Raw genomic sequence first — 26,358 nt, 5'->3', positions numbered from 1 at the left:
TCGTTTGAAGTTTGTATTATTCACTGTTGCTAGTTCATATACTTTATAAGTCCTTCTTTGAATATGCTCTTAGCACCATGTTCTCTGACAAATAGCATAATGAGAAAGCAGTGGGCCGGAAAGCAGGATCTAGCTTATTTTGAGAAAATAATTTTGTCCCTTTTGGTTTCAGTTTCCTTTTGTGAAAGGGCAGAAACTGGGAAAGATAACATAGAACTAAGAAAAGAAATGGATAGAAATTCTAGAGTCTAGGGAATAAGAATATCTTGTAGATGTTAAAGGATGAAACATCTCAAACAAATTTTGAAAGTTTTCTGACTATATTTGGATAAAGAGTAAATAAAATATTACTATGTTAAAGGGATTATTTTTCAGTTTCAGATATAGACTTAAAAATTCTTTATATTTATATTGGGATTCAAGGAAAACACTTAATCAATGTTTAGAAATATTCCTTTAAAAGAAGAGCTGGGAATTCACATGCATTCTATTTCATGAAAATGATCACTCCTCAGGGGATTTTATCTAATAAGGATAATTCAATTTGTTTCAAATGATAAGATCTATGGCTAAATAATTACAGAAACAGACTTTTATTTTAAAAATAAAACCAAGGAAGCCGTTAAACGTTCTTATACTATAATTTGTTCATAACAGTTTTGTCATCTAAATGTGTCATCTTGAAAGAGTCAAGGAGTATTATTTTTATAAATGTCATTAACACTATAAAGTAAAAAAAATAGATACATTTTATAGGAAGGAAAGATAAAAAGTATATTAATAATCTGAAAAACTTTTATTGAATTAGAGGTCAGTATTAGAAAAAATAAATAGAAAAAAGCAAATATCAAAATATTGATTTCTGCAATTTTCTTTTCTAATTTTTAGGTATAATGGAATTTAGTCTCTTTGGAATGTCATATGTAAGTAGCTGTATTCCTCTTATCTTCATCACTTGTGAATATTAAAAAACATACTATTAATACTCATTAAATATAACTGTATTTTAGACTGGAGCAGATATCTGTGGTTTCTTCAACAATTCAGAATATCAGCTCTGTGCCCGCTGGATGCAACTTGGAGCATTTTATCCATATGCAAGAAATCACAACAGTGCATTTACTAGAGTATGTAATTATTGTATTTACTCTCATTCCTTTGTCCCACTAACCTTAAGCATCTTTGACTAGAATTTACCCTTCCTGGCTAATTTCCAGATGAATGCTTTGAATCTCTTTACATTTACTGAGGGCATCTGAGCGCATCAGATTAAGAATTTTCTGATTTGGGTTTTCTTTATAATTTGGGGTTTAAGACTTGGTTGACTGGCATATGTACTGCTGCTCTATATAATTTTGGAGAAGCCAGGGCAAAAACTGCTTCTGGAAATCCTTACAGACCAGGACAGAACAACAACAACAAAAAATTGACTTCAAACTAAATAATTAGAAAAAATCATTTAAAATACTAGTATCAATGCATGAAATGGGCAAATTTAAACAGCAAACATTTAAAAATGAGTTGAGAAGAAATAAAAGAGAAGAAATAAAAGGAAAAGGGAATCACGACAACTAATTTACATGTGGTGGCACTATATACTTTACTAAACTAGAAGAACTTTTTGAGTGAGGTAGTTGGTGGCGTTAGTGATAAAGAACTTGCCCACCAATGCAGGAGACATAAGAAATGTGAGTTCAATCCTTGGGCTGGAAGATCCCCTGGAGGAGGATGACAACCCACTCCAGTATTCTTGCCTGAAGAATTCCATGGACAGAGGAGCCTGGACGGCTATGGTCCATAATGTTGCAAAGAATTGGGCACGATTGAAGTGACTTAGCACACAGCTCACGGAAAAGTATAAACAATTGCAGACAGTATCTAACTAAGTGCTAAATTTTGTGATATTCACTTTCAGCGAAAAAGTATAGAAAACAAGATAAATTATCAAAATGCACCTCATGGAAGAATTGTAGGTGGAGCTGGTCTTTTAAGGATGCGCTCTAGCCATAATAACTGAATGGGAGAGTTCATCATGTGTTGTGAGTTCTCCATGTTACCTCTGGGAGATTTTAGTCAGAATAGAAGGAAAACTTTATATTACAAAATGAAAATATATACAAGGTTAAAGGTAGTATGGGGCCACATTTTGGAAGAATTTGTAATTCTTTGTAATAATTTGTAATAAGTTGGGCAATAGAGAACTTGATAGGATAGGAATATTTTAACAGGAGAACATTATGTCAATAATGCAATTCAGAAAGCTGTATTATTGGGAGATTGAGGCTTGAATGAATAAAATCCTGAACAGGGATTCTTGAATAATTCTTAAATTCTTCTTTCATTCAAGAAGAATTCATTGAAAACCTGCTATTTAATAATTTACAAAGTCCCTGTGCTATATGATTTATATAATGTAGGAAGGATAGAGATAATAGACAATTTTATATACATATATATTATATATATAATATATATATATAGAACAGCAAGTTCAAATAAGTCATATGAGGGAAAACTTGAATAAGCTAAAATGATAAAGAGTTATGGGGGTTCTGTTTTAGAGAGGGTGCTCAGGGAAGTCCTCTTGGATGAAATGACATTAGCATTAAAGCAGAGACTTGAGTTGGAGAAAGAAACAAATTTAAACATATGGGGATGAATTCTAAGTAAGGGGAACAAGGGAAAGACCCCAAATGGGAATGTGGCTGGAGTTTTGAAGACTGAAATTGGAGAGGGAAAAACTAATGAATTATTTCTGAATGAAAATGTGAAGAACAGAAGTCTCAAGTTTATGAGGTAGTATAATTGAATTTAGGAATGTATGGTTTAGGATTAAATGCTTGTTTTCAGCATGTAAAAACTGAAATAACATCAACAAAGTCAGTATGCAACAGATAACGGTCTTTGCCTCTTTCTTTTAACTTGAGTTGGAAACTGGTAACAGTAAGATAAGACAGAGCTTAATAGTTCTTGGATCATTGTACTTTCAAGGTTTTGCCTATTCCAATTCTACATGTACCAATGTAACAATTGGTCACCATTCAAACACTTTTACTACTGAAATCTAGAAAAGTTGGAATCTTCATAGATAGGATACCACTCTTAAAAACTCTGTTCCTGTTGATAACCACAAAAAACATTGAAAGTGCTGTCCCCTGGAGTTATGCTGCAGTCTTGTTTGTTCCCTTGATATAAAGTAGAATGTAAGATAGTAATCAATTTCCCTATTATTTTTTAACCAGTAAGTGCAATAACATTGTTTGGGTATATGCATGGGTTGTGCACCCCCATGGACTATAGCCCACCAGGCAATTTCCCAATCAGGAATACTCAAGCGGGTTGCCATTTCCTCCTCCAGGGGATCCTCCTGACCCAGGGATTGAACAGCATCTCTTGAGTCTTCTGCATTGGCAGGCAGATTCTTTACCACTGAGCCACCAGGGAAGCAAGCAATGGCATTATTTAGAAGTTTTTAACTTTCCAGTAGCAATTTTAGGCTTTTTACCTGGAGAGTGATTCCAGAGCAGATTTGGTGGGCATGTTCTTTTTTGTTATGCAATATTAATTTGATCCTCTCTTCTTCCTATACTATTAATTCTTCAGTACCATAATTTATTCATTTCTCATGAGATCACAGTGTGCAGGGTTACTGTGATGGGCTTTGCATGTCTCTTGTTATTTCAATCGACTTTTGTATATCATTCTGTTTCTCCCCTAGATTTTTCATCATGCAGTGAGTATCACCACAGTTGACAAGGGTATTTGTCACCTATTCAAATATGAACTGCTCTTTAAGTAGGTTAACCTAAATGAAATCATGTATGGGCTTAATTTGCATTTTCTTATTAAAGTGTTAATATTATGCTCTGTCTTTCCATCATATGAGATAGAAATATTACTCCAGAAGAATTTCGTGAAGAATGTATGTAGCATATGATGGTGATTTAAATTATTCCCTACTTTTTATCCTTCAAATATGTATTTGAAAATTATAATTTAACCAAGAACAAGAGATTATGACTATTTCATTTTGCTTTGTTTCAGAGACAAGATCCTGCTTCCTGGAATAAAACTTTTTCTGCAATGTCAAGGGATATTCTAAATATTAGATACACTTTATTGCCCTACTTCTATACACAGATGCATGAAATTCATGCTCATGGTGGCACTGTTATCCGACCCCTTTTGCATGAGTAAGTTCACATTATCTTTTTCCTACCACAAAGAGATTAGCTTTTCTTTGTTTTATTAAATAATCAATATAAAATGAGCTTTCCCTGGTGACTCAGCTAGTAAAGAATCCACCTGCAATGTGGGAGATCTGGGTTTGATCCCTGAGTTCGGAAGATCCCCTGGAGAAGGGAATGGCTATCCATTTCAGTATTCTGGACTGGGGAATTCCATGAACTGTGTAGTCCATGGGGTCGCAAAGAGTCAGCATGACTGAGCAACCTTGACTGTGACTTTCCAATCTACTTTCACTTCAATATAAAATATTTTAAACTAAACATTTTTTGTTGTTGTTTTGGTGTACATTCTGGATTAATAAGCATTTACATGAGGAAATCTACTAAAAAGCAGTCTAATATGTGCCATTAAAAATTAAATACATTAACCAGTATTTAAAAAGTAATAATTTTTAGAAATAACTACTATATACCAGGTATTGTTTTAGATTACTTACAGACCTTATTACATTGTGTATTTTTGAAAATTTCTTGGAAATAAGTAATATTATCTCTATATTATAATTTGTTTGACTGAAGTTTACTGCAACTCAGTAAATGTACCACATACAAATGCCTGACTGAAGAAGACTGGCCTAACTCTTCCATTCTCTGAAGAAAATTGTTTTGGATTTACTCTTTAAAGCTCAAACTGATATATAACCAAATCTTGAAATTCAATTGTATGAATATAGTTGCAAAAATGTTAACTTGTTCTGTTTTTAATGCAAATACAAGTAATTTCTTATGGGTGTTACGCAAAGTAAAAAACAAACACAAATACAAACAAAAAAAATTGAAATAATCATGATATACTTATCTTCTTATGTGCCCTATATTATCAGAGTAATTAAATGAAGTGATTTGTTAGATTTCACTATTCATAAACCAGTAAAAAATACACAGAGTATATTTATTCAGATTAAGCAGTAATTTCCAAGATAAAATTACCAAAATAATAAGTTGATCAACATGCCTTCTATTCTAATAATAAGATAAAAGGTCCAACTTTCTTAAAAAAAAAGAAAAAAAAAACTTCCTAGATTTAAGTCATTCTCTAGTAATTTATTATTTCTGGTAACATATTATTAATCTCTTGCCTCTTTTATTTCTAGATTTCTCCTCTTTGCCTTCTCCCTATTAACTTTTTTTTTTTTTATAAATTTATTTATTTTAACTTTTGAGAACAGCTGGACTATTAACTCTGGTCTGAATCCCCCAACCTCGTTATTAGCTATGCAGATTGTTGCCCTACTAAGAACTCACAATTCACAATTCAGTGAGCTTAATTGACATAGGATAAGCAAACTCTTTTTACAGTTACCAAATTAAAAAATTCTTATAGCGCATCTGCCTCACACTTTTCTTCCAGAGTGTTTGTAACTTAGCTTCCTGTTTTTTGATCTTGTACTAGGCAGAGTTAATATTTGAACTTATATGAGTTCACTTCAAAGGAGATTTCTCACTCAGTTGGTCTTACACGTCCATTGCAACTCTGTGTTTTGTCGGAAGGTTTAGTCATGCTCTAGCTTTACTCATAAAATATTGTACTACCGTATATTGAATTCCGGGGCTTCTCTGGTGGCTCAGCTGGTAAAGAATCTGCCTGCAATGTGGGAGACCTGGGTTCAATCTCTGAGTTGGGAAGATCCCCTGGAGAAAGGAACAGCTACCCACTCCAATATTCTGGCCTGGAAAATTCCATGGACTGTATAGTCCATGGGGTCACAAAGAGTTGGACATGACTGAGCGATTTTCACATATTGAATTTCAAGTGATGAAATTGTTTTTGATCTTTTATAGTTTGATTTGCATTTCAATCCACAAAAGTCCATACTTCAAAATGTGATTTTAATAATTATTTTATGGTATTTAGAAGAGATCAATTTTTTTGATTTAACTTTGTATATATTTTGTCCAGGTTTTTTAATGAAAAACCAACCTGGGATATATTCAAACAGTTTCTGTGGGGTCCAGCATTTATGGTTACCCCCGTATTGGAACCTGTAAGTCTTATCATATATTTTTGTTCACAAAATAATATTCTTTGGTTTATATGTTTTTAATGACTGTATTTTTAAATTCCAGTATGTTGACACTGTAGAAGGCTATGTCCCTAATGCTCGGTGGTTTGATTACCATACAGTAAGTAATTAAAGAATTCTGGGGGATTGACAAAATAGAAATGGGTAACAACTTGATTATAGCCTTTTTATTAATAACATACTTGTTTTCCTTTCCAGTTAAAAAGAGTAAGATGTTTCTTGCTAATTATATCTGAATCAAATTAACAAACAGTGAGAGAGTTAATTTATTCTGCCATAGATCGTTATATAGTCATGGATTTATTTTACTAAATAAATGTCAAAATTGTACATTATGCACAAAAAGGTCATTGCCTTTTATTAAGTATTCAAAAAGATTGTTAAAAGTAATGCATTCCTTCCAAGAATAATATATGTGGCAAGTCAGGAATAACTTTTGTGACCCATCAAACACCCATGTATTTTCTGCATGTGCATACTACAAAAAATAGTGGTAAGTTAACTTCAAAGCTATAAATAAACTAAGGAATAAAGTTGTTTATCTTTTAAACAACATAACTTCCTGAATAAATGTGTGTGGTTTTATTATTTTTTAAATTAAAAAGTATGTTATTTGATTCTATAAATGTGCCCCCTCAAGTACCAGTATTGCTGATTATTCTCTTATTGCTTTTGTTCTTTCTTGCAACTGTCTCATTTCCAGGGCAAAGATATTGGTGTCAGAGAAACATCTCATACATTTGCAGCTCCTTTATATGAAATAAACCTACATGTCCGCGGTGGTTACATCCTACCATGTCAAGAGCCTGCTAACAACACATTTTACAGGTAAGTGAAGTGTAAATCTTGAGAGTTCCTTGAACTGCAAGTTAATTCCAAAGGAAATCGAGCTTGAATATTCATTGGAAAGACTGTTGCTGAAGCTCCTTTTTGGCCCTGTATGCAAAGAGCCGACTTATTAGAAAAGACCCTGATGCTGGGAGAGATTGAAGACAAATGGAGAAGGCGGCAGCAGAGGATGAGATGATTAGAGAGCATTACCGACTCAATGGACATGAAATTGAGCAACACCGGGGAGACAGTGGAGTACAGAGGAGCCTGGTGGCTAGTTGTAAAGAGTTGGACACGATTTAGAAACTGATCAACAGCACAACAACAAAGTGTTTACAGAACTCAGATTAGATTTTCAGATACATCATGCTAGAATTGTCAAGAACCAGGAAAGGTCTGAGATTTTATCCTACTTCCAAGTTTACAGGTTAGCCTGCCACAGTTTCATGACTACTGTGTCTGAGACAAAGGACTTACTAATGGTATAGCAAGAAATATGAGCTTCATGTTTGTTTCAGTTTCACTTGACCCCCAAGTCCCATGTGGGTGACATCAAGTGACCCAGGTGGATAATGTCCATACAGGAGGTTTGTGTCACAATGAAGGAATGCCAAATTTTGGGAAACTCAACCTTTTGTAATAGACTGTGAGTAAATTATCCGTTATTTGCTTTGAAGGGAGAAAACTTGTCAGTTTTAAATATGTAGAAACTTGACTCATGGAAAATTGACTTCCATCATGACCAAAAAAACAACTGAAATTTAATGTCTTCTGTATAAACATGCAAAGGTATTGATAACATGCAAAGGTCTTGTATTTTAAATGGCTGCCTCACCTAAGACTCATTATTTTTTTCTGAGTCTGATATGTGGAAAGAAGTATTATTTTATTCATTAAAGTATATTTTTTAAATGTACTTTTCTATGAACTTTAAGCAAACAATGCTCAGAAGACTTCTCTTTCCTTCTTTCTTTTCCAGTCCCCCTTTTCTTCCTCCATCAGTACTATGACACATTCCCTTATTCACTTTAGCTTATGAAAGGTAGATATCCATTGACAATATCACTACTCTTTCAAACTGCTAAGTCCTCTGCTGTCCATAGAAGAACCAGACCTGTTTTTATCAATCTTGTCTCATTTTACGATGAAAGGTAATTCAGATTTTCTATCCATTACCATTTATAACTGAACATCTTCTAAGACCGCTTTTGTGACATTATCTCCCTCTTGTTCAACGACGTTTCGTATCTACCCGAGGTTGTGGGTCCATTCTGTCTCCTATGACTGATGTAAAAATGAATCTCTGATACCAATCACAGAATCTATTTCCACTGTTAAACTCCTGGATTAGATATTCAGATTCTGGAGGACTCAGTTCTATTCCTCTTCTCATCTCCTGCTATACCTCCTCTCATGGTGATCCATGTGCTGACAGCCCCAGCTAGCATGAATAGGTTATTTCTATCTCCTAAAGCCATCCAGATCCATTTCTATCAATACCTTATCTTGTGCTGTGGATAGTCGCTCAGTTGTGTCTGACTCTTTGCAACCCCATGAACTGTAGCCAGCTAGGCTCCTCTGTCCATGGGGATTCTCAGGCAAGAATACTGGAGTGGGTTGCCATGCCCTGCTCCAGTACTCCTCCAATACTTTATATTGATATCAAATAAAGAGGAGAAAAATGATTGCACATGAGAAGCAAGAGTCTTGTGAATGAGACCAGTTATAAGTTGTGCTTTGAAGAATCCTTATGTTATTAAAGAGGACTAGAGAGGCCATCCTGTGTGTGCGTGTGTGTGTGTGTGTGTGCGCGCGCAGATGCATAGATGGGTAAAGTAAATAAGATATTTAGGTATACAGTTAACCTTTGAACAACATGGGTTTGAATTACATGAATCCACTTATATGTGGATATTTTCAATAGTAAATAGTACAGTACTGCTCAGTGCATGATTGGCTGAATCTGTGGGTGCAGAGGAACTGTGGTTACTTGGATATATGTTGTTCAAGGGTAAACTGTATATACAGGGTAGAATGAAAATTGTGAAGCTTCTCTTAATCTCATTTTAAGTATGTTGGGAAATTAGGTTAAACCAGATTTTCATGTTGCTAATAAGATCTACTTATGTTTTAACTCAGTGACGGTGAACTGAACTACATATATACATACTTGCTGAGACATACTTAAATCTTTACATGGAAAATATAAAGTTGCTATGGAAATTTGAACTCTAGATATTTTGGATATTTTAGGAGACTTCCATAGCAGTACAGCCTTTAACATTTGTGATCAGAAAAGCCAGATAGCTAAGCATAATTAATCCTTCCATGGCAATATGAGGCTGTCAAACCAAGTCATTTGTATACTGAGCATGGAAGCATATATTTAATTCAAAAATAAGCATATTGTAGGCAAAAGATGGTAAGTATTGCTCAATCCAAGGAGAGGATTTGCAATTTTCTACTAGTTACTCTTTACATTCTTATTAACAATTGCCAATGATAATTAAGTTATTTATATATGGAAATATGAGGATAACTTAAGTCATAAGGATTAAACCATGCTACTGAAATAGCTTTATGTTTAATGGTCAATGACAGAATTATCATAGAAAATGCAAATAAATATATTAATAACCTTAACATGGTTTTAATTATAAATGAGGTCACTTCTTATTTTCTATAGTAGGTGAATCCTTGATATCAAAGACATGCATGATGTTTTCTATTAAATATGAAGGATTTTGTGGTTTATATACTCTCTATTCTTGTTAGTCACTCACTTGTGTCTGACTCTTTGTGATCCCATGGACTATATTCCACCAGGCTCCTCTCTACATGGAATGCTTCAGGCAAGGATACTGGAGTGGGTAGCCATTCTCTTTTCCAGAGGATCTTTCCAGGCCAGGGACTGAACCTAGATCTTCTGCATTACAGACAGATTCTTCACCATCTTAATCAGCAGGGAAGCCAGGAAAAACCTTTTATTTTCTTTTCCTAAAACAATTTGTATTCTCCTTAATTGATATTCTTATTTGTGTTTTTATGGACACATAAAATAAAATGCATGATACTCTATAAATGTTGATAAAATTATGCTCTTTTTACAGCCGACAGAATTACATGAAGCTCATTGTTGCTGCAGATGATAATCAGATGGCACAAGGATCTCTGTTTTGGGACGATGGAGAGACTATTGGTAAGTGTTCATTTAGGAGTGTCGGGGGAGTGTGTAATTTCCTCGGTTCTGCCTCACTGCAGCAAAAATTTGAAGTGATGGACAGACCAGTGTTACAGCTTGGTGACACAGCTCAGTTACAGCTCAGTTTCATTTGGCAAGCAAAGGAAAATACATTCTTGAAGCGTGAGGGTGGGCTAACCCAAAAGAAGCAAAGAGAAGAGAAAAGAAGCCAGAGGCTCTTCTTTTTATACGTTTTTTTTCTCCTCCCCTGCCCTATGTTAATTGGGCTAGCCAGGAGGGCTGTTTGCTTCACCTGAGGTTCTTACTCTGGTCCTCAGACCTTTCTTTGTTCTATCTTTGCAGGCTTTTTCTTTGTCTTTTAGCCACTGGTATTTTTTGGATTCCTTTTTCCTATTCTAACTGCCTAACATTCCCCCCTAAAGAGATGGGAGGCCCAATTCTTTGGGAATAGGGGCATCCATCGAGATATGTCTGGCTACTTCCTGCTGAGCTGGGATGGTGAGGGGTATTGACCTCCACCTCTTGCTAATCTCAAGCCTCAGAGTCCTTATAATGGTGTCCATCTAAGGGTGAATGATATTTCCCATGGTCGGACGTAATTTTATATATCCTTGTTGAACTGGCACTGCATGTTGTAGCTTACTGACAGTAAGTAAGTAAGACAGTAAGTAAGACAGTAAGTAAGCAGCATCAATGTTGTGACAACAGGGATTAGTAGGGGCATTAGCCAGCTCCAAATCCTCCATCACCAGAAGAAGGATTCGCAAAGAGAGATTGTAGCCACCCCAAGAACTTTCCAGCTCATTCTTTGAGATCCTGTAAGATCTGAATGTTTTGTTTTTCTTGAGGATTGTGAGACTTTCTTTAACTTTAGCTGGAGGTATTTACCCAGAAACAACATGTCTCATACACGATGGCTCAAGTCCCTCCTTGTTCAGGGATCAGGAGATCTATCTCTTGTCTATTTTGGAGTACAACCCTTGCCAAGCTGTGTTGGTCCTTTAGAGCTGTCTTGAGAAATTTTATCCCCAGAAACTTAATTTGGGGCTGTTCATTAGAACGGCACTCATTTGTAGTCCTGAATAGGTATCTGAGATCTCCCAGGGGCTCACAGGTGTATGGAGTGTCCTCTTCAGTTTTCTTCCATGGCTTGACTCATGAGTGGTGCATCCAAGAGTCGTGTCCCGTTAACTTGACTGCTGTGGGGGTAGAAAGTGTCAAAGGGAAGGGGCCCATCCATGTGGGCTGGAGTTGAGCCTTTGGGGACCCATCTTTCCAGATTTTAATTAGGGCTTGAGTCCCTGGAGCATATAGTGGTGGTTCTTGAGAATCTTTTGGGTCCTGGTTGATACCCCACAAGCATATATCTTGTTGGAATTGCTCAATGGCTGTGGATAAGACTGGAGAGTCTGAGCCTCTGGATCTAGGAAGAGGTCATTGAAATAAACAAATGGTCTCCCGTATAGCATCTCATAACGACTAAGACCAACTTGTTCCTTAGAGGCAATATGTGTGTGGAGGAGAGCTATTGGTAAAGCCTCCTTCCATCCCAGGGAGGTCTCCTGGGTTATCTTTTTAATCGCTGACTTTAAGAATTGTTTGGCTCTTTCTACTTTTCCTGAAGACTGAGGCCTCCAGGCACAATGGAGATAATAAGTAATGCCCAATGCTTTAGAGACCCCTTGGATGACCTTAGAAGGAAATGATGTCCTGTTGTCATTTTGTAATGATCTGGGCAGACCAAATCTCGGAATGATTTCATAGAACAGTTTTTTTTACCACTTCCTCAGCCTTCTCAGTCTGGGCGGGAAAGCCTTCAATCCATCTTGTGAATGTGTTTACCATGACTTATAGGTATTTATACCCTTGAGAAACTGGCATCTGGGTAAAGTCCCAGTCCTCTCCTGGTAGGTACCATGTCGCTGGGCAGGCTGGGCCAGCTGGGGTCTTCAAGCTCCTTGGAGGTTGTTTAACTGGCAAGTGGGACAAGAGGAGACCACTTGTCTTCTAGTTGTTTTGAGGCCTGTTCTTCTGAAGGATCTTTCTAGTAATGTTTGGAGGGCCTTTTCCCCTAAATGAGTGGTGGCATGTAAGGAGTTAACCAACTTGCATTGAAGGTTCCCAGGCAGAAAAAGGAGTCTCTCCTTTTGGAACCACCCATATGATCTTTTTGAAAGCCCTCACTCTTTGCTTTAAGAGTCTCACCTTCAGTATGCGAAGGAGTTTCTGGCAAATTAGTCTGCGACTCTAAGGTGGCAACACCTATTAGTTCATTGTTCTGTAATGCTGCTCTTTTAGCTGCCTGATCGGCTGCTTGGTTCCCTTGTATCACTTCCGTGCTCCCTTTTTGATGTCTTTTACAGTAGGATACTGAAACCTCAATGAGCAAATGGGCTGCCTTCAAGAGCCTAAGGATTTGATCACCATATTTGATTGGGGGCCTCAGGTGGTCAAGCGGCCTCTTTCTTTCCAAATAGCAGCATGTGCATGTAGCACCACAAAGGCATACTTGGAGTCAGTGTAAATGGCTACTCTTTTTCCTTTTCCCAGCTCTAAAGCTCAAGTCAGGGGTTTGAGCTCGGCTAATTGGGCTGAAGCAACTGGTGGCAAAGGTTTAGCACCTATGGTCTCAAAATTGGAGGCTACTGCATATCCAGTTCTTCTTTTTCCATCCAAGACAAAGCTGCTTCTATCAGTGTACCAGATTTCCTCAGGATTGGTCAGAGGATCTTCTGACAATCCCTCTCGGGTTTTTGTCAGGAGTCCAAAATTTCTAGGCAAGAGTGAAAGTGGGGAGAGCCCTCAGGGGTAGGCAGGAGGGTAGCTGGGTTAAGAACCTCACAAGGGGATATAGTCAGGCCTAGATTTTCCATCAGCACTACTTGATACTTTGATACTTGATACTACTTGTGATCAAGTAGTATCACTACTTGATACTACTGAGGATCCTTTGATCAGACATCCATAAATGACCTCTCCCATTCAGGAGTTGTTTCACTTGGTGACTGGTAAAAATAGTTAGTTTGCCCTCAAAAGAGAGTTTTAAAGCATCCTCTATCAGGACTGCAATAGCTGCAAGATTTCAAAGGCAGGGAAATATCTCTTTCCAATAAGGGAGTAGGATGCTCAGGGACCACCAGAAACTGGTGGGAAAATATTTGTTCATCCCAGCAACAAAGAAGTGCTCAGGTGAATCATTTTGTAATTGCTTTTCCTGTAGCACACAAAATGGTACAAGTTTGGGAGGAGAAGGCTCCAGAATAGGAGATCAGGACAGACTAGGTAGCCCCTGTGTCAACCAAGGAATTCTCGGACCTACTGCCATATCCCATTGCACCCTTGGCTCCAGCCCCGTGGTGGTTATCTGTGACATGCGGGCTGGCTGGAGTGGGCTGTTTCAGTCCTGTTGGACCATCATAAGAGAAGGTTTGGTGCTTGACTTTGAGGCTCTTGGGTCCTGAAGTCAGAGTGCCACCCAATGTCCCAACTGATGGCATTTGTAGCAAGCCATTTTAGGAGACTTGTCATGGTTTGGACACTTTGGCCCAATGTCCCACCTGTCTATATTTGAGGTATTTGCCTCCTGCCTTGTCCTTTAAGGACTGGGTGTTTGCTGTAGGGCTTCCATGGAGGGCAGTCAGCACCTGGGCATGACTTGTCTCTTTCCTTTTCTCCCTTTCCTGGGCCTTGGCTCTCCCTTTCCTGCTATAAAGATATGGTGGCTGTCTGGACCTTCTCATCTAAAGAGGCAGCAGGGTCCTGCTGCTGTAGCTGTTGTAACTTGATCCTGATGTCTGATGCACATTGGGACAGGAATTTGTCCTTTAAAATCACCTGTCCCTCTTAAGAGTCTAAGTCCAGATTGGTAAACTTTTGGAGGGCCTGTTTTAGCCTTTCCAGAAAGGCAATGGTGTTCTTGTTGGTCTCTTGAGTAATCAGGCATAGCTGATTACTTTTTGCTGGGCTGCTTTTAGTCCTGCCTTTACACTGATCAGAAAATGATCCCTTTCTCAGATGTGCTCAGGGTTGTTATAATTCCCATATTATATATTATTATAATTCCAATTAGGACCTGATGAGAGGACCGCAGTTTCCCCCACTGGGTATTTATCACTTGACCTGTGAAGCCCCCTAGCATATCTTCAGGCTCCCTTTAAGACCCCAGAATACTCAGGGTCAGATAAAGTTTGACTAAATATGACCATGATGTCCTTCCACGTCAGATCAAAGCCTAAGGTAACGTGTTGGAATGTATCTGTATATTTGCCTGGGTCATCTGTATAGCTTCCTAGGTCTTGTCTGATCTGTCTTAGATCTAAGAGGGAGAAGGGCTTATGGACCCGGGTTGGTCTGAATTCTCCTCCAGTTTCAGCTAAGGGACGTACTCAAGTTGGCTTTTGTGGAGGGAGTGCTCCTGGCTATGGGGGCACGTTTGAATACAAGGAAGGAGCACCAGGCAACTCAGGAGCCATGGGAGGTGAGCCTTCATGGGGGGGGGGGGGGAGGGCTTCCTTCTCTTGGTTGGCTGTGCCTAACACCATTTGCCTAGTAGGCTCACTTTTAGGTATACAACAATCCCATACTTAAGACAGAGTTCCTTCTTATCGCTTAGTCGGAAGAAGATTTGGACAGGGTATCTCTGTCCATTTCCCTTGTCTTTTGCAGAATAAGTCTAGCTGCAAGATCGTATTGTAATTTAAACTTCCATCCTCAGACAAGTGTTCCTTATCCCCCAGAGGATACCATGGCCAGGCAGTGGCACAAAAGAATCTTAAGCGACTTCTTAAGGTTACAGGATTGAACAGCTTCTGGTTATCAAGGATGCATCTCAAGGGTGTCTGTCAGGAAGTGGATTGGTAATTTCCCACCTGAAAGATAGTGATGACAGGAAGGAAAAAAAAAAAAAGAATAGGCTTCCTTCTATTTTTATGGGTGGACGTCCTTAGGGGTGAATGTTTCTGAAACTTATTCTGCCAAGTTCTGTAGCAATCTGAGAGCCAGGCTTCTCCAGGTCAGGGTGCAGATCCCCAGACAGGCTGAGACATGACAGCTTCCTGAAGATCAAATCCCCAGGCAGGTTGAGGCATGTCGGCCTCCTGGAACCCCTAGACTGGCGGATCTCTGGGCAGACTGAGGAGTGACAACTTCCCAGGGACCAGATCCCTAGGCAGGTTGAGGCAGATCAACCTCCTGGGACCCCAGGCTGGAGTTGGACATCCCCATGATATCCAGCATGACTAGTGCTGCGTAGGATTAATGGGTTGTAATCTTAACTCATTGCCGGTTTGTCCACCATGGATGGGAATAGATACCATGATGTAAAGCAATACAAGCCTGTGGCCTGAGACTGGGAACCTGGGGAAATAGCCATAAGCTTTATCCTGTTATTGCTCTGAGGGAATGTAAGTCACTGATTTCTTCCTCTAGCCCTCCATAGTTTAGGGTGTTTCCAATGGTAAATATTTCATTGTCATAGACGCACTTTAGGTAATAACAAGTAATGACAAAGGATTGGGTTATCTGGTCCTGTTAGGGGCATTAAGAATATTTTAATCATAGGTGGAGTGGAGCAATGGTGCCTACAAGGGGGCAAGGTTCTGGTTGTAGGAGTTAGTAAGTGGCTTAAGAACAAATTGGTAAGAGGGAAAAGACTAGATGTTCCATAAAAGTGGAGTGGAGATTTGATCTGGGGGTACGTTTGTAAATTTAGAAAGGTAGTAAGGGTTTGGGCACAAACGGCCTGCAAGGCTAACTCCCAAAGTGGCAAACATTATCTCTGGAAGCCCAATTGCCCTTAAAGGGATGCCACTAACAGATAGACTTCTAGCAGGCATTGTGTGCCTGTCACCAGCCCTAGCGAGTTCACTGAGAGATACTGTTGTTGCACATGTTGTAGGAAACATGGAAGATGAAGGCTGGAATATCTAGAGAGATTGGATATTATACAGTATTTCCCCCCAAGGGCCAGCTATTTTCTGGTTTTCCCTCCAGGAGATTGTAGAGGCAACATTGCGGGCCCTGATGGGGCTCAGGAAAAGAGGATGAAACAGGAGCAAAGGGAGCAGGGCTCAACCTTTGAAAGAATGACATAGCCCAAGGCCTAACAGGAACTGATTAAAATCAAATGGGTCCAAGATGACACACAAGTCAAATGTAACTAAACCTTGCTTCTCAATCTGTAAGCTAAATGACACACCCAGAGGCATCAGGATTGTTCCAAGGCATTGTCAAAAGACTGAGGAGTGGGTGGTTCCCCAATTGTTGGAATGATCCTCCTACTCATTAGCATATGAAATCACCCAGCTCAGGAAATCTAACCACACCACATTCCATGGCCACAGCACTGGAACTTGCCCTCTGCGAAGGCCCACACCCTGTGGAGTGTGCTCCTCTCTAAATCCAAACAAATCCACCTCTTACCTATCACTGTGTCTCGCACTGACTTTTTTGCAATAAGACATCAAGAGCCTGAGGTTCATTAGGTCCTAAGACCAGGCACTGTGCATTTTGGCTAGGCTCAAGTCCCAGTCAGATGCAACTGACTAAGCATAGCACGGAGTCTCTGCCACGTAGATTTGAGTCCCAATCTTAGGTAATCAGTTTCAAACACAACCTTCAAAAATAGAAAGATGATGACCTTCCCAATACTTTGTAAACAGTTGCATAGATGGAGATAGGAGCTGAGGAACAGGAGGAAAAAGTAGTGGGAAAATCATGCCAAGGAATCCCCTTCATAACCTGCTGGAAAATCTGCTAAATACCTGACCTGTGCTCACAGTTTTAATTGGCCTGATCCTTGGCACAAAGCAGGTTAAGGACAGAAGAACCCCCACTTGCTTGGGCAACAGCTACTAAGTAGCCCCTGCCAGAGTCCCTCAATTGCACACACTGCTGCTCGCCTGTTTGCAAGGGGTTTGAACAAACAAGAAATGAGAGATTGTAAAGGAATTAAGTGTGGTGACCCAAGGACAAAAGAGCAGAAAAAACCAAGGAGGATCTTGGAAAGTAGGAATGGAAAAACAGGACCCTTATCGTCCTTCCCTCCCCCATGTTGTAACTATTAACAGATTCCAGGTCCTGCTGAGCAGTATAACCTGTCTCCCCTCCTACTCCATAGCGAGAAGATATTTGCCTTACTCTTCCCCACCCCCCACCCAGTATATGTGCCTCATCCAATCAGCAAATGACCCACAAGACCCCTATCTGACTCATTGTACCATGGGTATAAAAGTGGACTAAGGACCCCTGTTCAACGTTGATTCTCCCTTGAGCTGGCCCGCTCTTCTAACAGTGTCTCCCATTCTAATAAACTTTATTCTCCTCTCATTCTGCCTCGTGTCTGGAATTTATTTTTCCAACCCACACCCAGACCACAACATTAAGATTTTGTTAGCCATGTGTCCTTCCAGCCATAGGATCGAGGATCTTCTACTTTAACCCCTTAACAGGGTCTTTTGAAATGTGAGACTGAACCACGTGAGCTTTCTGCCAAGTTTGTTTTTACTGTCCCGGTTTCCAGCATGCTGGGCTTCCTGTCAGTTCCACTGTGCTGGGTTTTCTTTGTGTTCAGCTTCCACCATGGGAGCTTTCGCCAAGTTGGGCTTCTGCTGTGCTTGGTCTCTGCCTTGCGGGGGCCAGGCCAAGGTTGTTTCAGCCAGGTTAAATCCGAGAAACAGCACCAGAGATGTCAAGGTAGTATGTAATTTCCTTGGTTCTGTCTCACCGCAGCAAAAATTTGAAGCAACGGATGGACTGTTGTTACAGATCAGTATTACAGCTCAGTTTTAGCTCAGTTTTATTTGGCAAGCAAAGGAAAATACATCCTCAAAGTGTGAGGGCAGACCTGAGGGCAGGCCCACCCAAAAGAAGCAAAGAGAAGAGAAGCCAGAGGCTCAATTTTGGCTCCTCTTTTTATGTGTTTTTTTTCCCACACCCTGAGCCTTCCCTATGTAAATTAGGTTAGTCAGGAGGGCTGTTTGCTTCACCTGAGGTTCTCACTCCTGGGTCCTCAGACCTTCCTTTGACTGATTTTTGTGCGCTTTTTCCTTTCTTTGTCTTTTAGCCATTGCTATTTTGGACTCCTTTTTCCTCCTCTAACTACTTAACAGAAGATTAAATATGACTGATAACATACATATTATCTCACATTATTTTTGGTTACCGATTATTGTGCTTTGGAAGCTGATTGAAAAAAAAAGCCAATATTATTGAGAGCTAAAATAGTTTAATAAATAGTTGAATCAACTTAAAAATAGACTTACAAATATTTAAAGATGTTCTTCTTATCTTAAATATATGTAATACCTATGATCAATGTCTAGATAACAAAGAGATTTGTGTGGACAGGGATGGTATATTGATCATCTTTGTATTTCAAGAAGTTAGCCAGTTCTGTTTGCATAATAGACATTCAGTATGTGTGAGGTCAGCTGAGTTGAAAAGCCATGTTCCCATGTGCAAATATTGATGCACAACGGATGACTTTAAAACATGAGATGGTTCAGAAACATATTTAAACTTAGTCTGTGTGCTTTATGGCTATAGATTTTGCTTTTTTATTTTATTTTTTTTAATGTTCTACAGTTTTTTACATGAAAAGTTTAAGGATTTAAATTTAAATCTTTGTTTACTCTATGGCTATTCCTCAAAATCAGACTGAACTGCTAAACTTTTAGCAGTGTGTGCCCTGCTTCCTGAGTAGTTTGGAAAGAATGGATATTCTAAGGCCATCCAAATTCCATTAAGTTAAGGAGAGGCCCAGAAATCTGCCTTTGAGTCAAATGCCCCAAGGTTATTATTTCACTGTTAAATAAACACTGTTAGAGGATTAGTAGTGTCAGTTCCCCTAGATGGGGATCTGAGCATTCTCTTGACATGGATCTTAGTCATAGCAACTAACATCTGTGTAGAGCTGTAGGATAGTTTACCACAATTTAAATACATTATCCATAGATGAGAGATTTTTCATTAATATCAAATACAACTTTCTTTCATCTTTTCAGGTTAATCATAGTTAATATTCTACAACCATAAGAAATAGGAATCTATTAGTAAGTAATCTATATCAGAAAGTGATATAAGAATCATATGGTAATAAGCAAGCCTCAAAATAAATAAATAAATAAGTCTTCCTAGTATTTTGCAAATTAGAATGTGAGTAACTCAACTGCTATTAGTTAAATAAAACCCTATGTTTTCAGAGCCCTGAACTTCATTAACACATTAACTGAGGTTCTACAAAATTTACAGCTTTTCTTCCTCACTGGGAGGCACTTTGAATTTGCCTACAATTCTCCAGGGGTGTAAAGTTGAGTTATGCATAATTTGCATGCTTATCATGGGATATTTGAATCTCACTCTCGAGCAAATTTAGTTAATTCATTTTAACAGTAAGGGAGACACAGCTTCTCTTAGTTTTTTTTTTTTATACAGCTCTTTCTATCAAACTAAGATATAGATGAAAGATCTTGGCAAAACCTTTACTCTATTGAAGTTTCATGGAAGATTTTTCTTTTGTTTTATCACTGGAACGTGAGCAGAATTCATATATTTCTCTATGTTCTTTGTATGCAAACATACAACGTTGTTCTGACCCATTATATCTACTATTTTGGTTATATTTCACAATCTCAGTATATTTGCTATAATTAACTATAAAGGTTTCAGCAAATCCTCTGAAATTTCTTAAGTGAACAGCAACAACAATGCATAGCAAATGCTTGGAATCTTTGGATTTATTAGATCAGAATCTTCGAAGAAGTTTTCTCTTACAGCAAGCTCGCCAATGTATCCAATAAACTAGGTATCTAAATAAATTTTTCTTTTAAGTACATTTAAACTTTAAGGAATACTATTGAAACTGTAAAAATGTGTTTTAGGAGGCTCCAGGGAACTCCAGTTCTTTATGTTTCAGAGCAGAAAGAATTAAGCAAGAGGATCCTTAATAAGATGCAAGAATAGGACTCTTGTGAGATTTATAAGCAGGTAGGCAAGAGGGTGTTGCACTGAGAACTTAGTGGGCTACTGTTTTATAATCAAAAGAGAGGTGGGGAGGAAGAAAAGACCACCTTCTTCCTCATTCTTGAGTAGACATTAAGCTTGCAACATCAGCTCTTCCTCCACGTCAGGCAAGGAAGGGAGTTTTCTTGTCCCTACATGGTCAAACAGGGACTGTTGCAGCACAATGGAAATGAGCAAAAAGGGGGTAACGTACTAAAGCATAGTCAATTATTTCAGGTTTCAGTATAATGTCATCTTTTCCTTATATTTTTGTTTTTAGTGTGTGCAGAAAAGCTTGTCCTAGGAATCATTAACTTACTGATCTCACGGAGCAGAGTGTGGGTTTCACTTTACTACTGTTTTATTGTTTTGGGCCATGTCTCATGCTTACATTGTATGGTTTTGTTGCTAAGCAAGACTGTTTGACTTTGTAGTTAAGCAAATCTATTTTCCTGAGTGATCATTAGCTTACAGGATTTTTTTTTTTTTTTTTTTTTACTTAGAATTCCCTAGTGGAATTAACTATTTAATCATCTATTTGGTCCCTTTCCTCTGTCCCAATCACTTTTATTTGTAGACATGTATTTTTCTCAAAAAACAAAAAAAGATGAAGCAAAATAAACTTATTTTGAAATGTGGGTATATTAGGTAAATTTTGACTGTTCTAGCTAATAAGGTTGTACTTTAGTAAAATGTTAATTTGTCCTACTCATCTTAGTGAAATAGACATATGTCTACCCTGAAGTAAGATTATATGTGGTATCTTTCTCTTATTCATTAAAAACAAAAAAACTGCTCATATGTTCTTAATAGCTGTCACTTTTGCTATCTTTTATCTCATAGATCTGTACTTAAAAATTGCTCTTAAAAACTTGTTATATTTATGTATTTTAAAATTAGTGTAAATTTTTTGCCTCAAAATGCATTATTAAATAGTCATATATGAATTAATCTATTTATAGAGAAAAAAAGTTTACAGAGAATATAATTTAATTTTAGCATAAACATAATTATTCTCAAATTAAGCATTTTATTTTTCAGAGAATTAATGAATACAATGCTGGCACGTGTAATGGTAGAGGGAATTAAAATTTGTTACTTTTTCAATGTTATCCTTATACTTGTTTTCATCATGCCTTTGACTCTACTTTTGCCTTTCTGTCTTACACATGTTTGTTTGGTTTTACATGTGAACACAATCATAGAAATCAGAGAAAACTGGACATAAGTTCAGACTTGATATTAATTAGTTGTTTCACTTTGAGCTATTTATTTAACTTCTCTGGGACTCATTTCTCTCTTCTATACAGTAGGAAAAATAATATTACATCTCTTACAGCATTTGATAAAGTACTTAGAATTTGACAGATACTAAATAAATTTTAGCTTTAAGATTATGTTTTCAATTGATTTTCAATATGGCAAGATTATACCTAATTTAAAGTGATGAATATAAAGCCTATGATTTATCCATTTGATTTCAGTTGTCCTGTTAATCATCTCTAACAATGAATATTTTTCTCAAATGACACTAGGATAAGTTGCCATCATATTCTTTTTCCTTTATATTGTTTTTCTCAGCCATCAAGATGGCCAGAAAGTGTCGATGATCATCACATCTAATTTGGTTTATTGTTACACTTCTTCCACCTTCCTAGAGAAGTGTTTAGATCTGTGTCTCCTCTAGAGTTACTCTCCCACACACAAACATGCACACATCAGTCTACCCATCCATGTAGGACTCTGTCTACGTGGATACATGACTTATTCTTCATATTTCATACTCTGTCTACGTGGATACATGACTTATTCTTCATATTTCATTGCTCCTCTGACTGTGTTTGAATAAGATACGTAAACTTAGACAGAATTAAATATACATTGATAGTATTTGGTATCCTTTGTACTGTGAAAGAAAAGCAAAATATGCTAGTATTTACTATAGATTATTTTTTTGAAATACAAATACATCACTCTTTTTTTTCCCTATAGACACCTATGAAAGAGACCTATATTCCTTGGTACAATTTAATTTAAATAAGGTATGTATTCATTACAGATCATTTATATGAAATTGTGTCAAATAATGTTTGAAGTTTTATGCCATGTTTTGTATTTACATACTATATATATTATATAATATACCTCTTTTTAAATATACTAATAAACAATCTGTATACTATGAAATATTGATACATTTTGATTAACAGATCTATGCTTTTTAAATATTTAGTGGGGCTTCCTTGGTGGCTCAGTGGTAAAGAATCCACCTGCCAATGCAGGAGACATGGTTCAATACCTGGGTTGGGAAGATCCCCTGGAGGAGAGCACAGCAACCCACTCCAGTATTCTTGCCTGGGAAATCACATGAACAGAGGAGCCTGGCAGGCTGCAGTCCATAAGATCACAAAGAGTCGGACATGACTTACCAACTAAACAACAAAAACAAAAGATTTAATTGCTTTTACTAGATGAAGGGTTAAAATGATTTCTTTTTCTTTGTCTTCATAGACCATCTTGACAAGCACTATACTGAAAAATGGTTACATAAACAGAAATGAAATGAGGCTTGGATATATCCACATATGGGGGAAAGAAAAGATGCGTGTTAGTGAGGTTACTCTCATACATAACGGAAATAAAGAGTCTGTTAATTTTACTGAAGACCCAAACCTGGAGGTAATTGACAGAAGAAAGTGTTTCTTTTTAAATGGAACTATTCAAAGTATCTATGTGAACCTCTTACATTTCTTAGACCTAAAAAAAATATTATAACTATTACCATCCTTATTTATTTATTTTCATTAAACTTTCATACCTATTTCTATATTATCATCCTTGGTAACTTGTCATGTAAATCAACCAATGGAATCTATTTTATAATTGTTCTGACATAATCAAAGCAAAATTAACATTAAATCTCTAAATTATTTTCATCCCTTTATGGTCAAGTGCCTCAAAACCTAACACTTTTCTAAAACAAAATGCTCACATTTGAACGTTTAATATGTCTTGGATAAAATATACTTGAAAGTCCTTTCAAAATTAATAGAATTGTCTATTAGCATCTATGACGTACAGTACATACAAACATTAAATAAGGAGTCAGGATTCTTATGTTAAAGTCCCTTTGCCACTAGTAATGAGCTTTTTGCTTTGAGTAAATAATTTCAGTGCTTCTTTTTCTTTCCTATTAAATAAGAATATGCAGGTAAATAATCTCTTAAACTCTTTCTCATCTTAAATTCTACAAAAGTAGATTTTAAAGAACATATATTTTAGAATCCATGAACTGTTTTGTTTGTTCCAAGTCTAAGGCTACATCTATACTGCTAAAACTTTGAGTGTGTGTACACATACCTGTTTTGTGCTTAAAGCTGAATGAAAACAACTAGCTTTTTAATCAACTGACCACGTCAGTGAACATAATTTACAAAACAGCTAGTTGTTTGGCCGACTACAGCTGAAAAAGAAAATAATTGTGTCTTGGACACAATTTTAGGTTTTCATAAATTTTACAAGATGTGAAAGTTGAACAGTACCTGAAAAATCATTTCATCCTGTTGAAATTTAACATCTATGCTATTATTACTGCAATTCCATAGGCAATCAGAATTTCCCCTTTCATATATAATTAAGTCTTAATTACTACTTTGACATTAAATTTCTTCAAACTCTATTGAGTTTGAGAAATTAGAGTTTTATGTATTTTGTGTCCATCTATGGTAAAATAAAAGTTGATAACTTAGCACCTCACCCTCATTTTTTTTCTTCTTCTTAAAATTTTACTGTATGGAAAAGTATGGAAATCAGTAATTTAGTCCAGTAGTCTTATATGATAGTCTAAGGAACTGAGCTTGAAGGGGAAAATCAATTCCCCAAGAATAAACAGTCAATGATTATCCATCATAATTAGAAATCAGGTTTTCTTAAATAACCCAGTTTTCAATGAGATTAAAGAATGATGGTTTCCCTTATTTATTTTCTTGTTCTTTATCTACTACTACAATGGTGAAAAATAAAGCTCACAACTTTTATTGTAAAACTAAATACAGTCAGTTAAGCAATGTCAAATAAGCTATTTTAACATATCAAGTATCATTTCAAGTTAATTTTGACCAAATACTTGGCATTAAAAAAAAATCACTATTTAAAGAAAAGTTCATTCCACTGCTATCAAACATTCACAAAGAATTTTAAGTATTAAGAATAATTTTTTAATATTTTATAATCTCAATATTGTAAAAGAAGATGTTAACTTTACTAAAAAATGGAGCAATCCCTTCTAAGTGCATTTAAATAAAACAAATATTTACGAACACCTTCTGTTTTCTAAGGTTTGTAGATATATGGGGAAAGGAAGGAGTGATCGATTTCTTTCTCTATCTTGGTGACCCTTGCTCATGGGTGTGGGAATTACATACAAAAGATGATTTAACTGCTGTATCAGTGCAATTTTAAAAATATTTACCCAGCAACAATTACACCTAGTTGCCATCTATGCAGCTGTTAAGAGCTATGAGATGCATGGGTTGTTCTTCACATTTGACATAAAAAAATTTTGTTAGGTTTTGGTATAAGATGGATCAGTTTCAAATCTGGCCATTAGATACTAAGAACATTATTTACTTTTTACGTTTTAAACTCTTCTGTTATAAAGTGTGGGAAATTCTAAGGTGCTTTAATAAAGAATAAATTGTATAATGTCCCTATGTACACACTTGGTATTTGGTTAGCAGTAAAGGAATGCTCATTTTCTTCTTCTTTTCTTGCATATTTGATGATTGAATCCAATTTTCTGAGCTAAAGGCACTGAGAGTCATGTGAGTGTATCAGAGCAATGGAAAAGTCTAGTGAATTCATTATATTACAGATGATTATTTAAGTACAACTGCTTCATTAGTCACCCCCCTACTTAGTCCCTATATGGTCTGATAGAGATTCTCTCCAGTGAAAGTAACATACATGTAATGAAATCATTGACAATAAATTCAGCATAAAGCCCTTTGAGACTGATGTAAAAGAAAACATATTACTAAAATCTAAATTCTGTGTGTAGATGACTGTATAATATTTGAGGGCAGAAAGCGTAGAGGTATCTGTAGTGCAATTATAATTGAGAATTTAAGAGTCATAGAGAAAGAGAAAAGTAGTAGAAATAAGAATAACTGGCAAATAGTCTCAGCTTCTAATTGTGTTTTGACAGCTATTCTCCCTCTTTGAGACTTATTTTCATCATCTGTGTAATGGGTGGGTTGGCTGGAAGTACCACTGAAATGGTTGGAAACTCTGAAGTAAAAATTCATCAAAATGAGAAAGAAAAAGAAGCTATAATGTGTTTACTTATAGAGCATTTATTTATAGAATTATTTTTTGTTGAAAAAAAACACAGTTCTGATTAAACAATTAATTACTGTTTTTGTTTTTTTCTTTTTTAAGATATTAGATATTGATCTAACAGGGAATAATGTTACTCTAGATGAACCAATAGAAGTCAACTGGTCATGAAGATCACCATCAGTCCGAGTTGTCAAAGAGAAATTAACATCTGGATTTAAGTTTCACCATCATACTTATAATTTACCCTCTTCATTTGTTTCTTATATTGTGTAAAATATGATTTTAATAACATCTATCTAAAGTTATTGCAGTGTGTTCATCAATATTAATACTAATTGTATAATATTAATATGGCCTAGATTTAATTTTTAAATATATTTAGTAGAATTTAATGGTTCTAGTTGCTTTTACCAAGTATCACCTGAAACTGTAATCTAATTACTAAATACATGTGTGTGTGACTAAGATATAATTAAAACAGGTGATTTTTAAATTAAGCAAAAATTTTGTAATTTTATATGACATTTTCTTCAATGTTTAGTAGATTTAAGTTACATATCACCAATTGTCATCAGATTTAATTATTTATTATTCTGTACATTTAATTAGAAAACAAAAAATAAAATGTATAAAAATATAAATAATGTACATTTTTCTTTATTTTCCAAAAGGAAATTGTCTTAGTTTGGGTTGCTGTAAGAATTTACCATAGATT

At 36.6% G+C, this 26,358-nt stretch overlaps 1 protein-coding gene across 1 annotated transcript in view; it reads left to right on the top strand.

Annotated features, from left to right (window-relative positions):
- Positions 1–25,811, top strand: part of SI (sucrase-isomaltase) — a 101,974-nt gene extending 76,163 nt beyond the window's left edge. Inside the window, exons 38-47 of the mRNA XM_081572977.1 lie at positions 889–923; positions 1,011–1,127; positions 4,045–4,193; positions 6,148–6,232; positions 6,315–6,371; positions 6,975–7,099; positions 10,213–10,301; positions 22,296–22,345; positions 22,815–22,982; positions 25,743–25,811. Of these exons, the coding sequence (XP_081429103.1) occupies positions 889–923; positions 1,011–1,127; positions 4,045–4,193; positions 6,148–6,232; positions 6,315–6,371; positions 6,975–7,099; positions 10,213–10,301; positions 22,296–22,345; positions 22,815–22,982; positions 25,743–25,811 (944 nt within the window). The remainder of the gene's footprint in view (positions 1–888; positions 924–1,010; positions 1,128–4,044; positions 4,194–6,147; positions 6,233–6,314; positions 6,372–6,974; positions 7,100–10,212; positions 10,302–22,295; positions 22,346–22,814; positions 22,983–25,742) is intronic.
- Positions 25,812–26,358: the final 547 nt, after the last annotated feature.

Source organism: Giraffa tippelskirchi, chromosome 2 (genome assembly GCF_054371585.1).
Source record: "Giraffa tippelskirchi isolate mGirTip1 chromosome 2, T2T-mGirTip1v1.2.pri, whole genome shotgun sequence".
Taxonomy (NCBI): domain Eukaryota; kingdom Metazoa; phylum Chordata; class Mammalia; order Artiodactyla; family Giraffidae; genus Giraffa; species Giraffa tippelskirchi.
Note: the sequence above shows the minus strand (reverse complement) of the source record. Positions and strands in the feature narration are given on the sequence as shown.